At 35.6% G+C, this 15,423-nt stretch overlaps 1 protein-coding gene across 1 annotated transcript in view; it reads right to left on the bottom strand.

Moving 5' to 3' along the window:
* Positions 1-14,942, bottom strand: part of LOC149076111 (Friend leukemia integration 1 transcription factor-like) — a 32,825-nt gene extending 17,883 nt beyond the window's left edge. Inside the window, exon 1 of the mRNA XM_089243640.1 lies at positions 14,515-14,942. Coding sequence (XP_089099766.1) covers positions 14,515-14,779 — 265 coding nt within the window. The 5' untranslated portion in view covers positions 14,780-14,942. The remainder of the gene's footprint in view (positions 1-14,514) is intronic.
* Between the last annotated feature and the right edge of the window lie 481 nt (positions 14,943-15,423).

The following is a 15,423-nucleotide window of genomic DNA, read 5'->3' as shown; positions in this document are numbered from 1 at the left end:
TAAATACCACGTTCCATATAAATCCGAATTCAATTTTTGTAAATGTGGTTTATAAAGCACGAAAATCGAAATAACAAACATTGTTTACAACAGTGTCCTTCGACTTTTTTTTTTACCTGCTGACCGATGAAAAGAAGAGGAAACAATTATTTCTCTTATTTTCATCGGTTCCGCAAATTATAATTTACGAAAAATACATAAATAAGAAAAATAATTTGTGTACCGGCAAAACATAAATAAGAATGAGGAATATTCTGCGGATTGGGGAAATAATTTACGTACCGGAAGAAGATAAATAAGAAGGAGGAATAATTTGCGGACCGACAAAAATAAATATGGGAAAATAATTGGCGAAAATAATTAACATCAAAAAAATAAACAAATAGGAAAAAATTATTTGCAAACCAGCAAAAGATAAATAGGAGATATGCAGAGTTGATGGCATAGAGCTCAAAAAACGTTTTTAAGGAAAATGGTCTCTCCAATATTTTAGTTTTGAGAGATAGAAGAAACTTTTAATGATTAATCACAGCTTAAAAACTCAAAGCAAACAAATAATCTTAGTACTATAGCACTAGAAGGTTGGTGAGTGAAGGTTTAGTTATTCTTTTAGTGCCATCTGTTTGAGATAAATGCAAGCGATTTTCACCAATTTTCGATTTTTACCACGATTTTCGTGATTAATGCATAAAATTATGCATGGTGCTGCCATCTATGATTCAAATTAACAACTTTCCGAGAAGTATATGTTCCTTATTTTGATTTTTTTAAATCAGCCCTGTGATCGAATCCCTGCCGATTAACTTATTATTATTATTTTTAGGGAAAACCTATTTCAACAAAATGACGTGGACTCTTTATTAGTAAACACTTCCGACATCAGCGGGTGTCTTTGTGGAAAATCTGCAAACAAATCGTAGTTTTTGTGGTTTTCCCATAAGAAAGATGGATCACTGTGAACCTACTTTTATAATGACGTGTATGAAACCACAAAACAGAAACTGACGGAAAGCTTTAGAGTTCTAAAATAGCAAATACGCTCTTACTACAGTATTTTGAATGGACATCATTTTTTAATTAACTCCGGCATCAATAAAAAACGGTAAAAGGAATAGTTTTGTATCAATCAAAGGAGAAAAACCCAAAGTGTGAAAATAGAGTGAATTCCCAATATTTCAGACATGAAAGGATAAAGAATATTGGCAACATAATTATGCAGCTGCAAAGGGGCAAAACCTGATATCGACGGTATATTTTCACGAAAGCAGAACATTGCGATACTTTAATCTCTTTACAGTTTGCGAAAATGCTGAGGATGTGAGGTTTTTTTTCTCGTACAGCTATGATTAGAAACTACTGCTTCAATTGCTGTATTTTTGGTAATACTGTAATTGAGCGTATAGAAGGGGTAAATTTATATCCTTACACACCCTTTATCTTTTGAACAGTTCGTGATAGAACGTACTTTGAATTAGGAAAATTATCCAAATAACGTTTTCATTTCAATAGTATGTCATTTCTCCTTCTAGGGGCTGTATATGAATCGAAATAAAAGAATTTAATTTTTTAAACGGTCCCCCTACCCTCTGACTTCTAATTAAAAAATTGTGGCAATGTCTCTTCTGAGCCCCACAAAAAAAAATTCCATGTTTCTATCCGCTGAGAAATTGCTGACTGATTGCTGTTAAGGGAACATCTCGGAGTTTAGAAAAAATTTAATTGAATTGCAATTTTTCAAAAGTGCAGTCGATTCATGATGTAAGTCGAATTCTGATTACTCAAATATCTTTTCAAGTCGAGGTTTTCACTCGACCTCAGAACTTATTTCGTATTTTAGTGTTAAAATTTTCCCTTAACTCAAAGTTTTCTCCATTTAAGTGGAAGTTTCCGGGAATGAGAGAAATTTAAAAATTATATATGACGAAATATTTCTGTCAAATATTTCGTAATTAATATTTTACATAAATTTTCAAAACAACAAATTTCTGGATTCAGAAGTTGAAAAAATTTCATTGTAATTGTTATGGTAAATGCGATAAATCTCGTGATTATGCATAATCACCGAACATTTCTGCAACAGCTGAAATATATAATAAATCTTCAATGAAATCACTCAAATTTACTTTAACTTCGTTCTAGAATGATGAATTCTATCGGTAATGTTGGTTTTGTTTGCACATGCTGGTGCATGTGAAAAAGACAACATTACAAGACTGATAAAAATTTTTATGTTGACATCTTTTTAACATTTATTTAAATTAAAATTAATTTTTTAATATTTAACATCATTTTGTTTAGTCAGTTGAAACGCATGGGCTCAAAACATTTCGGGGCTAAGCGAGCTTGTGAACCCACAAAAACAATAATTTATACATTTTCGTCGGTACAAGTAACAAGAGGGAGGGAAAAAAAGAAAAAAAAAAATGCACATACATATAAAATACTAAGAAATAAGAGGCAACAAGAATGAAGTTGATAGACAAAAGAAATCGGCATTTACGTACGGCAAAGTACGTATGGTGTACGTATCACGGGGACAAAATTAATGAATTGATGAAATGAAGAGAGGAGAGTTGATAATTTTTCCATAGTTATCAAACTTACATACTTCATTTGGCGAATTATGAATAATTGCCGGTAATAGCGATAAGTACTGAGAAATACTGTGACGATTAGTGATTATGCGTAGTCACCGGTTTATCAAATTTACCACCACATATAATCAAAGTTCAAATACAGTAAAAGATCATTATATACCTGCTTACAGCGAGAATCTCGCTATGTCGAGTGATTTGCAGGTGATTGTAAAATAGCTAATGTTAAAGATACAAAAAATATTCGGTTACAGCGAGTTGAAAATTAGGAAGCATTCGCTATAACTTCATAAAAAATTTTCAAAAAATGCTGTTTTCTCCTTCTCTTTCTTCAAGAAGTGGACACGATTACTTTTATCATGGAACATGTTCCTCGTAAAAATTACTCTGAGGTACTTCCAACAAAGAATGAGCACAGAATTTTGTTAACCCCTTTCTTTCTATTTTTAAGCAGTCTCTATACAAATGGAATATGTGATGATTTAATGCACCTTTTTTTGTCTCTCCTAGACCCCCCAAAGCAGAATGTTTGTATTGTTCTGCAACGACCCATCAGCTGCTGAAAGTGTGTGTGTGTTTTTGCTGTAAAAATTTCCATAATAGCATTTTTCTACACTTCTCTTAAAATTCTTCCAGATTGTTCTGCAGCAGCACTAATTGCTCTACGACGTACGTAGTACACATTTCGGTATATTCTGCTTTGGGGCCAGAGGCAATTGCTTAAATGGGTGGAGACTTTCCTAAAATATCGTGAACACTTTGTCCATTTTAATGATCATAACTCCCCATCAGTCTACGTAACCCCTCAGGGATCTGGTACGTCTGGTACCCCTCAGGGATCGGTCCCTTTTGTTTCCAGGGATCAAAATCAGGGATAATTAGGGATCTTTTGTTTCCGTGTCCAAACTTAATCTTCTTCTCCCCCCTTTACTCTTTATATTATTTCTCGACTAACCCTGTTTTATAAGATCTATCATAGTCATCTTAACTTTGATATCTCTGGTAGTCTAACCAAACCATCCCACATCTTCAGACGACTCAACCATTGCTTAAAATAGGGGGCATGGTAGCCCAGGTCGATAAGATACTCGCCTTTAGGCGGTTCGTCCTTGTCAGAAACTTTCCTAACAAAGAGGTACAACAGAAACGGTGACATGACCGCAGAAAATTTTTTACCGCAGGGAGTCCCCCATCGAGGGGTTAGCGCACCAACCTCTCGATGAGTATAAAAACAAGCCTGCCGCTCGGAATCGGCAATAAATTGTAGGTCCCGGTCTAATTAGCCCTAGTGTGCCGAGAATGACCGTGGTGCGACAAAAATGATCAAATTATTGCTTAAAGTAAAACCTATTTTTGCATCCACTGACTGCTTAAAATGCTTTTTTCCTCATACCATTGGTGAATGGAACAAACTCCCCAGTTCTATTGTCAACTTCCCCCCACTACCACTAGTTTTTTGCACAATGTCAAACAATATCTGTCTCATTCAATCGCATTCTCTTGTATAGGCCTAGGGCCAATAATATTGTATAAATAAATAACTAAATAGACAACCGTATCAGGAGTTTAAAGTCGTTCCCGAATCACTGAAAAAACCGTGCTAAAAACTTTCCCATTAGCGGGAAAATGTTGACGAGTCCATAGATAAGAGCAAAGAATGTGTGAGAAGCGTTACAATAATTGAAAATTTTAATTGCTAGTGTTGCTCGGATTAAATCGCTTTGTAAATACGAATATTAGAACGAAATGATCTAAAAGACCTTTAGTGCAGATAAAGTAGCAAATTTCTACAATTTTATAACCTGGCAGAGCAAAAATTAAAATCCGCTTATAACGAGAAATTCGTTATAACGTTTTTTTTCCTCGTGATTTTCAACTATCGTTATAACAGACTTTTATTGTTTTATTTTCAAGATTGACTAAAATTTCACGCTAAAAGGTAAGCAATTATGTACAGGTGGGAATACCACCAAAAATATCCTTCATATCCTGCCAATATGACCACATGACCATTACGTATGCATTGTCCATAGGTTGGTGGTTGGTAACTGATTGATATTTGAAGCCCCGCAGATACTCAAACATAAATTGCTAATCGGGCTAATGTTGATAAACCACTAATTACAATTCTTACGCGAGGAGATCCCAGAAATAATCACTCATAATTCCTCTACGAGGAAATTCAGATGGAAATAGTCAGACATTGAAAGTCAAGTATAAATTAGTTTAAATCGTCGTTTGAGTAGCAACTGAGTATCGAAAACAACAATTTCTGCAGTTATGTGAATCATTACAATTATGTCACCATTATAAATATAGACTTGCTAATGTGTGAGATGATTACAAAAGGCTGCTTGTTCCGCAAGTGACTGAAATCACATCTACATCCGGATTTACAGAATCAACCTTCAATTCACAGGTGTCCAAATGATGAATTTTAATCAATATATCGACTAAACTCAAGGCAAATACAAACAAAACAAAAAAACTCGTTTCAATAATCAAATTCATAATCCGATCCATTATATATACGAGAACCACAAAGTATACTGGAACATTTCCCATGAGAATTGTTTTGATTGACATTAAATATTAAATTAATGTATAATTTAGTTTATAATTATTTTTGTTTTTCGCCCTTGACGAACCTGCTGCGCAGTGGGTTCGACGCCCTTTTACACCTGTGATGCCGCAAAAGCAAGCTCTTGTGTTTTTTTTTAATAATCCCCACACATAGTGACAACTTACATGGAGACAACATTGCGCAACGTAGGTTAAGAAAATAAATAAATAAATAAAAAGAAAGAACAGGTGATGATTCATCCAACATCCTGGCAATTTCTTGCGGATTGTAGAAAAAAAAAACAAGGCGAACGCAACACACACACAACAAATATTGCTCGAACATGACGCAAGACGAACCACGCACGTGCAACGACGACTCCATTCTGGTAAAAGAGTTATTAGCCGCTCGAATGCCCTTGATCGGAGACTTGTCATTATACGTGTCCGCTAACCCTATTAATTGTCGTATTTAACAGGACGTCGTTGACTCGCTAATTGCGATCGTATATCCGTTGTCGAATCGCCAATATAATTTGTCTATATTCGAGAAGATAACCTCTCCATATTACGCTGTAAAGATCGATCCAATGGCCTGTATAAAATTTGATTTATTTAGGGCACTTTGAGTTCCTGAAAGTGATTTCAACAGAAAATATGTCCCAAACTAACAAAACTGTTATTATTATTTTTTTCAAAATCTACGCTATCCACACAAAATTAAGAACATCATTTAAAACAGTCTTTCAAACTCAATTCATCGCCCCCTTTCTTAGAAAATATTCCCCCTTCCTTTCGCTGAACTTACTCATAGGATCCTCACGTAAAATTTGTAGATTTATTGCCCACCCGGTCTATTCCATCGTCCCCAAAGGGTGATATCACCCACTTTGTGAAACACATCTAAAAAGACCATTTCTTTGACTCTGTTACAGAGTTACCCTTGGACCCTTGCGACGGTTGCGGCACGTCTGGGTCCCATGCTTTGTATAGCCACAGCGCGTGGTAATAGAAATATATATCAAATAAAATTTTTTGTTGTAGTGAAACAAATGAATGTTTTGAACGTCAACTGTGGAAATTTAAAAGTATATAAGTAATTTTAATTTTTGTTGATTTCTGATCATTTCGAGAGAGTTGGGGGGGGGGGACTGAATAGCCTCCCCCCCCCCCCTCGCATCTCTTAAAATGGAATGGGGTAGGGAGCCTCAGGATTTTAAAAGATGCTTTGTTGGGGCCATAACGGAAAACAGGTTGGAAACCACTGGTTTAAAATCGTTACTAATTAGTGAAATTTATTCGTTCCATTGAAGGGATTACACTTCAGGGCTGGAACTAGTGAATGGGCAGTGGCGTCTGGTTCCCAGGCACAAAATTCATATCTAATTGAGGAAAAATACTGTTTATTGCAATATTAAATATGAAGTAAATTGTAGCCAAAAAATTAAATTTACGACAAATTAGCTGGTTATTGCTAAAATTGCTGAAGAGGGGGGGGGGAATAAAGGACTAAAGCGAATCGCAGTTAACTAAAATGTATTTCATGAAAAAGCATTCACCATGACTGGGGAACATTTCCATTGAGAAAAATACTGGAAACTGTGATCTGAAATACGGCAAAATATGGGATATTGCCAATTGTCATCTTAAACATTGCCACAAGTTACAAAATCACCAACCGTTGCTGAAATAGCTGAAAATTTTGAGTGAGTGATTCACAGAAAAAAACGTTAATCATACTCGTCTCGCATCTCTCTCTCATCATTGATCATTCATATGTAGCATAATTATCATAGTATAATTTATAAGTTATGAAAGTTTTCATTCACGATTTTAAGCAACGGTTAAAAATTCGAATAAGCTTCGTTGAAAAAAAACGGAACAATTCTATAAAGTCGGAGTGGGCAAAAATACCAGCATGTCCTGTAAAATACGGGACACACATGGTCACGCATCTCAATTCTATTAGTTAGAGGTGCTTTGAATGATTTCAGATATTTTCTGTACTAGAAATTTGTACTACTGTAAAAAAAAACATTTTTCGCACCTGAATAGCGTACCGTTTTCCAGGATACTTTGCACCTATATGGGGTGACTTTACACTAATGCTGAAAAAATGATTCAACGTTACCTAACGACTAAATTGTAATGAACAGGGCTCGGACTTTTATGCTCTAAAAACTTCTAAAACATTCATTTATGTCCTTAAAAAACTGTAAATATGCCCTATAAAACGAAAAATATGTCTAAAATATGTAAAAACTTTTTAAAATAAAAAATTGAAAAAAAAAAAACAAATTTTCTCTCACCAATCATTGAAGACCTCGTTTATGTTTTTCGGTGTTGATGTGCCGCAGGACAGTGTATTTTCTTTCTGTAGCAACTTTAATATTGCACATTTGCAAAACAATATTGTTTCATCTGTGCAGAACACTTTTTCACCATTATTCGAACGAATTTCTTCAGTTTCTGTGAAGTGCATTCCTTCCTTGAGGGAGAATTCGATTTCACAATAATACACGAATCATTCACAATCGATACAGAAATTATTTACGGTTACCATAAGAGTAAACGAATTTGAAATTCAGTGTCTTTTATCTGGACCTGCTTGATCAGATTCAATAATGGTATTCTTATCGAACCAAAATTTCCCTCAAAAATTTCTCTTTTGAGTGTTCCCCCCTCCCCCCCAATTCCACAAATTCGGAATTAATGTGCTGCCATCTATAGTACAGACAAAAATATCCAGCTGAGCATTTATCTGTGTAGAAAAGCATTGTACAAAATAAAAAAAAATTGAGTAATTCTTTTTTTCCTCGATAAAAACTGAAAATTTCCCACAAACGCTAAAAAAATTTCCCCCATGGACCAATATTAGCCAATTTGTCCCACGAGTTATCATAAAGAAAAAAAGAGCTCTCGTTAGAAATGAAAATCGAAAAAAACCAATCTGAAATATTTACTTTTTATCAAAAACTCTGAAATATGCAAAATATAGCTTGAAATTTTGGAAATATGCTCTATCACGTAAAAATAACGAAATATACAGACATAGAAATCCGATCCCTATATACGTAGTAAGAATATTTCCAAACACTCTTTCTCAATTCTTCCCGACAGGAGACATTATCGGTGAACTTACGCATTTCAGTTACCAACGCATCTGCCATCTTGGATATCGTATGCTAAACATATTTATGCTGCTCAATATCAACTAGAACTTTTGCCACGAAATTTTCGGGCGCAAAATGACGAATGCATCAATAACTCAAATACACGAGTTAACTGATGTTTACTGCGGGCACAATCGAAACTGGAAATATTCATTAGACTAGCCACTAGGTAGCATTTAATTCTTTTTTTAAGCATTGGTGTAAAATCACCCCCGTGGGTGCAAAGTAGCCCATTAGAGTACAATTATGGTAACATTTATTATCCATTACCCTAAAACTAAAAATTCTAACGAGTGTTGATACTGGCCGTAAAATCCTTTTAAGAATAAAAATCAGAAAATTAACATTTAACATCATGAACAATTTAAAACATACGATGGATTTATCACACCACAATGCATGAAATAAAGACGACAGGGACGTGTCTTCAGTGGTGTAGATGGTAGCATGCTTGCACGAAATGCAAGAAAGTCTGGTATTGAGTCCCGGTGGAGATCCGATGCCTTTTTTTTTCCGAGTTCACCTCGGCATTATATCCAGAATATATGTTTCCTTTATTTATACAATGGATAATTAACACGTCATCAGTATAATATTATAAACTGCTAAAACGTTTGTCTTTAATTTACCTAAATAGAATGTTCAGAGTTTTTGTGAAAAATTACTGATTTCGTATTGTTTTTCTATTTTTGTATGAGAAACATACACTTGGTACATTACATAACTTAATTTTGAAGTATAATGTGAGACTACAGTATTTCGAAGATGGAAGTAACCCAGTGCCGTCTTAATGCATTGGCCCACCCGAGCACGGCCCGGGGCCTCAGGAGGAGAGGGGCTTCACAAAAATGAGATCCAGTTGAAATCTTCTAGAATTTGTAATGTAGGGTCTCAGAAAAACAACTTGACCGGGGCCTCATGATGCTCTTAAGACGGCCCTGTAGTAACAATTGATCGATTGACCGGTCATTCAAATTTCGTGTCTCACTAAAAAAAATTGGGTGCTCATTTTATAATCTTTCCACACACAGTGAAGAATAATATCAATCAATTTATAATCTATCTGGAATTTAAACTTTTAAATTTCTAGGAGCTTATCTAGAATTTTTTTAAGATAAAGTATTGTATAGTCACGCTCGATTTCACGGAATAATATGGCAGTTATTATCATTCCAATTTAATTTGCAATTTTTAACAATTTTTTTTTTTGGATGTAATCGGCAACTTTACTTGTGTGTGTGTGTGCGTGTGCGCCCTTGAAATTTTTTCCGTCGTAATTGGCAACTTTCTTGTATTCGATAATTTTTTTTCCTGTATTTTTATGAGAGAAATATGGTCAGCCTAAGTACTTATCGCGTTGCGTGTACTGATACTTTTCTGGAGGAACGCCTTTCGCGGGCCGGAGGTTATGCAACCCTGCTAAAAAGGCTTTTGAGGAATTTTGAGTCAGTTATGACTGAAACGAAAATCGTGAAACATTAAAAGATAAAATTTTGATACTTAAAAACACAGATCATACTTCACGTAAACAGTGCTTTGGATATCATGCACGGTTCACGATAGTTAGAGCTTTTTATTAGATTTTAAGACCTCATTTACATTGAGATAATGTGTGTCCACTAAATCAATTTCCATGGGCATGAAATAGCTTATTTTTTCCACTCCCTTATACTTATCACATGTAATAGCATTAGTTGATGGAATATTTTTAACGAATTTTACTTCCTTTATCTCTGAATATTTTTCGTCTGAAACATGAAAATTACAAACAGATGAAATTGCATTTACTAGAATGTAACCAATAATCTCTCTTATTGGTGGCATTTTTCAAGTTTTATAAAAGTACTTTTACCAAACTTTTATAGTGTAATCCCGGCCCTACTCATAGGGAGGAATATCTTAACGTTATAGGGTTTGTCAATGCTTTGATACTAAATTCAATTAATATTTAACTTTTATGACGAAATTGATGAAGTATAACTTTTCATAAAATTATTTCTTTATGCTTTGTTAATTACAAATCAAACTTGATGAAGCGAATTACTGGACGTGGCTCTCTAATGATTGCTAATAATGCCTACTGTATCGAAGGATGTTCAGAGGTTTCATGAATTTGATATCACTTTGTCTTTTAGTCAATGCTTCCCAAACTTTTCTAGCTCACAGCTCCCTTTGTAAATCAAAATTTCTTTCATTTTTTGTAGTGCCTAAGTCAGAAAAGGGGCTGTCTGCTGTCTATCTAACATTTACAACACCGTTAGACTACTGTATTTTCACAAAAAAGTAATACTTAAAATTCACAAATTATTGATGTAAAATGAAGAGGAAAAGTGCGTGTTTTGATTTCATCGTGGCACTTCGGGACATCGCGGAACACAATTTGGAAACCACTGTCTTAACAGAGTCTTTCTTGGCACAAAGGTATAAATTTTACTTGTGGGAGAATAAGACGTCACTATATGAGGAGTATACATACCAAATTGTGCTACAGAAGTAACACCCCATACCGAGCGCTTAACTCTTAAATCTCCTGATTATTGGCGACATGAAATATGAAATAAGCCGTATGGAATCAGCTATAAACTAATTGTATGTCCTGATCTAATTAACCTAAGTGTGCATAAAATGATCATGGTGCAATAAAAATAAAAAATTTAGTTTTTAAAAAACAAATTATGTTATACTTATTTAAATTGCTTAAGGAATTTCAATTGAGTAATCAAAAAGTAAAAGAGTAATTAAATCTCAATCACCTAATGCCGTGGTTCTCAAACATTTGTCACCCACGGCTCCCTGGTGCGGCTCCCCAGAATAGTCTGGTGTAGATATTTCCCCCATATAGAAAAAAACACTTCAAAACATAAATAGGCCCACAAATCAATATCTCCAGCTAGTCGCGACGCCCTTTACAAAGTTTGGCGACACCCCTAGGAGCCGCGGCGTACCCTTTGAGAAACCACTGACCTAATATTCAAAATCACATTTTCGCTATCATCCTCACTATGTGTAGCTCCGGATAATTTTTTGTCAACTTATTTCTTTATGCTTTGTATATCATTTATTCATTTATACAATATAGTTGGTCCTGGGGCCTATACAAGAGGATGCGATTGAAAATGACAAAGATATTGTTTGATATTGCACAAAAACTAGTGATGGGGGGGATTCGACAATAGAGCTTGGGAGTTTGTTCCATTCATCAATGGTATGAGGATAGAAGCTATATTTTAAAGTAGTTAGGGAAGCAAAAATAGGTTTTATTTTAAGGGAATGGTCGAGTCTTCTAGAAATGTAGGGTGGTTTGGCTAAGATACCAGAGGTATCTATATTGAATTGACCATGAACAGTTTTATAAAACAATGCTAATTGAGAAATGGGACGAAGAGTAGAGATAGGGAAGAGATGAAGTTCGTTTTTGAGCGGACAAGGAAACGAAAGATGACCAGCAGTCGTAAGCAAATCGGGGGATTTATTTTGGATTTATTCGAGTTTGTCTATATTACCGGAAATGAAGGAGTCCCAGATTTCAGCGGTGTAAGAAAGAACGGAGGTGATATAAGTTTGGTAACAGAGATGTCTAATATCCCGAGTGGAGTGTTTAACGTTGCGGTGGAGGAAGAAAAGTTTGTTTAAGGCACACTTCTGGTAAACGTAGTCAACATGTTTGTTCCAACGTAGGTCGGCTGAGATTATGACCGACCTATCATTATTGACCTATTATTATTATTGAGAAATATGTAAAAAAAAAAAATTGAAAATATAGTATTTTGAAAAATATTAGTTCAGATCAAATCTAAAGTAATTAAAGATTTAAAATGAACTCACTTTTAGGATCATCCAATATGAAAATCTTTGATCTCTAGTCGTCAAGTTTCGTTACAAAATTATATTCTCTTCTTTTTATACGTTCGAGTGCTCTCTCTCTCTCTCTTTCTTTTACCACAAAAACCACACAAACAACAGTTTATATTTTGCGTTTGGTATATACTACGCGGTCAACAAGTTGATTTTATTGTTCATTATTACCAGAAGTCTTTTTTTCCCAATTAAAAAGCTGACGTTACGCATTCATTTTTTTTCCAAGAAAAAACGGTGAATTATTCATTTTTCCATCATTATAAACATCATCAATTAATTCACTTATTGGTATTTTACTAGTTCAGTCGCTTGTCACGAAGGACGTAAGCTCATGTTTTCGACACTGATTTCACAGAAATGTAACTCATGTTGTCGAACGTGACGTCATAAAAGCACTTTTCTTCATTGCCGATGACATTACTATCGAAACGTTCGTATCCTGGAAACAATTACGTAATGCATATCCAAGTTTTCGAATTCATAAGAAATGAATATCCAAACTTGGGCCGTAGGCAGAGGGGGGGGGGTGTCAACTGCCCCGAGCGGCAGTTTTAGGTGTTAACAAAGAACACCATTACAAAATTATCGAATTTTAAAGTTGTGGGGGCGTCAAAATAATGTTTGTCCCGGGCGGCGAAAATCCAAGTTACGGCCCTGATCTAAACTACTGTATATACACACTTGAATTTTCATAAGTAATCTGACCTTATTAAGCCAGGAGTTTTCTTCTAAATACTGCATTTAATGAACTTATGCAGGGCCATAACTAAGATTTTTTCTGCCCGGGACAAACATTTTTTTTCCTCTCCCACAGCTTTAAAATTCGATAACTTTATAACGGTTCTTTGTTCCCATCTGAAATGGCCACCCCTTAAATTTTTTCCGCCCGAGGAAGTCGCCCTCCAGTTCCGGCTCTGGATTGTGATTGTAATAACTTATGAGAATATACAATACACTGCCCATAAAAAGATTACGGTTGCCTTGTTCTAAGTATGGATAGCTTCTTGATTTTTTCCACTATATCTATCGTACTTCTTTTTAAGCGTATCAATTATGTTAGAATCCACGGCCCTCGAAGGTAAGCTATTCCATTTATTAAAAATCCTATTAGAGGGGCAAAACTCCCTGCGACACCACAACCTGGAATTGTCCCTTACCAAATAATACTTGCAACGATGACGACTTTGGAATGTCAATCGGTGATCCTATTGTACATTTTATGTTCTGAAATATCGCAATCGTAAAAATTAAGATTTTAATGAAAACACGAATTTGAAATTTGTTAAAACAGCTGCATAGTATATCGACCATATAGTTTAATACACTGAAACCCCTCTTAACGGACACTCCTCAGATGCGGTCACCCCTCTTCTACGGCTAAATGATAATTATGTATAATAAAAGTATAGTGAAAGCATATAATTGTATAATAAAAGTATGCATTTCAAACTCCTGATTACCAGTCACCCCTCTTTTACGGACGAATTTTTTGTTCCGTCGGTGTCCGCAAACGAGAAGTTTTACTAATTTGAAATTTCTATTCCGTCAATTGTTTTTACGCTTTAAACTTTAAAAGAATCTATTCCTCGCCATTACAGTTCTAACAAGCAAATTAACACAGAAATTTCAACATTTGTAAATTAGACCATGGCTTCTTTTTAACATCCTTTATCCATTAAAGTTATAATTAATTTCCATTGAGCGGTCCATTTCCAAAATTGATCTTATGATGGTTTACATCAATGCTTCTCAACCTGTGATCCACGAAGGGGGATGCAAGTTGTCTTAAAGCTAATTTATCACACAACCAATACAAATTTATACAATAACTCAGAAAGAACCCTAAAAAGTTAGTTTTCCCTCGAATGGTTTTAGAAATTTCACTGGTTTTTTCTTGGAAAACTGAAAGAATATGAGAAACGCTGGCATCTACAGTCAAACTCGGTTATAACGATATCGAAGATTCCACCAGTATAACCGAGATCAACGTTCTCAAGATCGTTCAAGCATGGAAAAATATAATCCGATGCAATCAAATACTTATACATTATTGAATTATTCCATCACGATGAGGGCGACCTCAATTGAGCGAGAAAAATACGGGAAATTTTCAATTTTCGCTTAGAATGTTCACCGGCAAAATTGGCAATTTTTGCCGACAGGGGTTATTCACGGACAGTAATTATTATCGCCCATAATTAACCCTTAATGAAAAATAACTTGCTACAGCAAGTCTGTGAACTGTAATATGAATTTGAAACATTATAAAAATATGGGAAAAAATAGAACTTGTGGAAAAAGAACGGACAAAAAAATGTTTCTCTTACCTGCGGGAACGAAAACGTCGTTGTTATTGTCGTCTTCATCGTAATTTCCGGCATCCTCGTAGATGATCGTGGTCGTGTTGTTGCCGATCGGGAGGTCCTGTTCATCGGATGGTGGGGAACACGTCTTCGTAGGGATGAACGGAGGCGCATCGACGTCCGACGGAGGCGTCGGCATCGACTTCTCCCAGTTGTTCGGAGGCGACGAGGCCGAGACCGAGCCTGACGTGTACCGGATACGTTTTGCGGTTTCTTGGTTGTTGCTCATTTTCTTGGAAAACGAAGAGGCCGCCCTCGCGGAGCCGTAAGCTGGCGGTGCCGCACGCCTTATTATCGTAAAAACACTTTCCGAACTATACGTGCTACAAGATGTTGTGCGGTCAAATCTGGAAAATCTATTGGAATCAACGTCGTCGCCGTTGTTTCTTTCAAACCGACTGTTTTTCTCCGGCGTCTGGGTATTCGTTGATTTAAAGTCATTAATAATAGAAACCTCAGACTCTTCACAATCGAATCGTCCGTCACTGGAAGGTAATTTTCCGTTGAAGGGTCTATAATCCAATTCTGCGCTTTCGAAACTATTCTTTTGTGTCCTATTCAAATTAGATTCGCTTTCAAATATTTCTTGACCGATGACCTCGCGGTCAACTTGCGGTAATCTGTTCTCTCCGATGGCACATCCACCATCAAAACTCTCGCTAGACTTTTGTAGCAGAGAAAAACTCGTGAAGTTCGTGAGACTTTGAACAGATCTTGATCTTTCTGATGGAATCCAGTTACTATTCGAGGATCCAGGACTACGTGGATCGTCACAGTCTACAAACGCAGCTTTTGAGGGATTAGTGAATTCGCCGAATTCCCAATCATAGTTCTGTACCATAATATCTTGATGACTTTCTTTTTGTGGCTCAC

The sequence above is a fragment of the Pholcus phalangioides genome, unplaced genomic scaffold (genome assembly GCF_987345545.1).
Source record: "Pholcus phalangioides strain wild (caught in Gottingen) unplaced genomic scaffold, Ppha-v1.0 ptg000015l_1, whole genome shotgun sequence".
Lineage (NCBI taxonomy): Eukaryota > Metazoa > Arthropoda > Arachnida > Araneae > Pholcidae > Pholcus > Pholcus phalangioides.
Note: the sequence above shows the minus strand (reverse complement) of the source record. Positions and strands in the feature narration are given on the sequence as shown.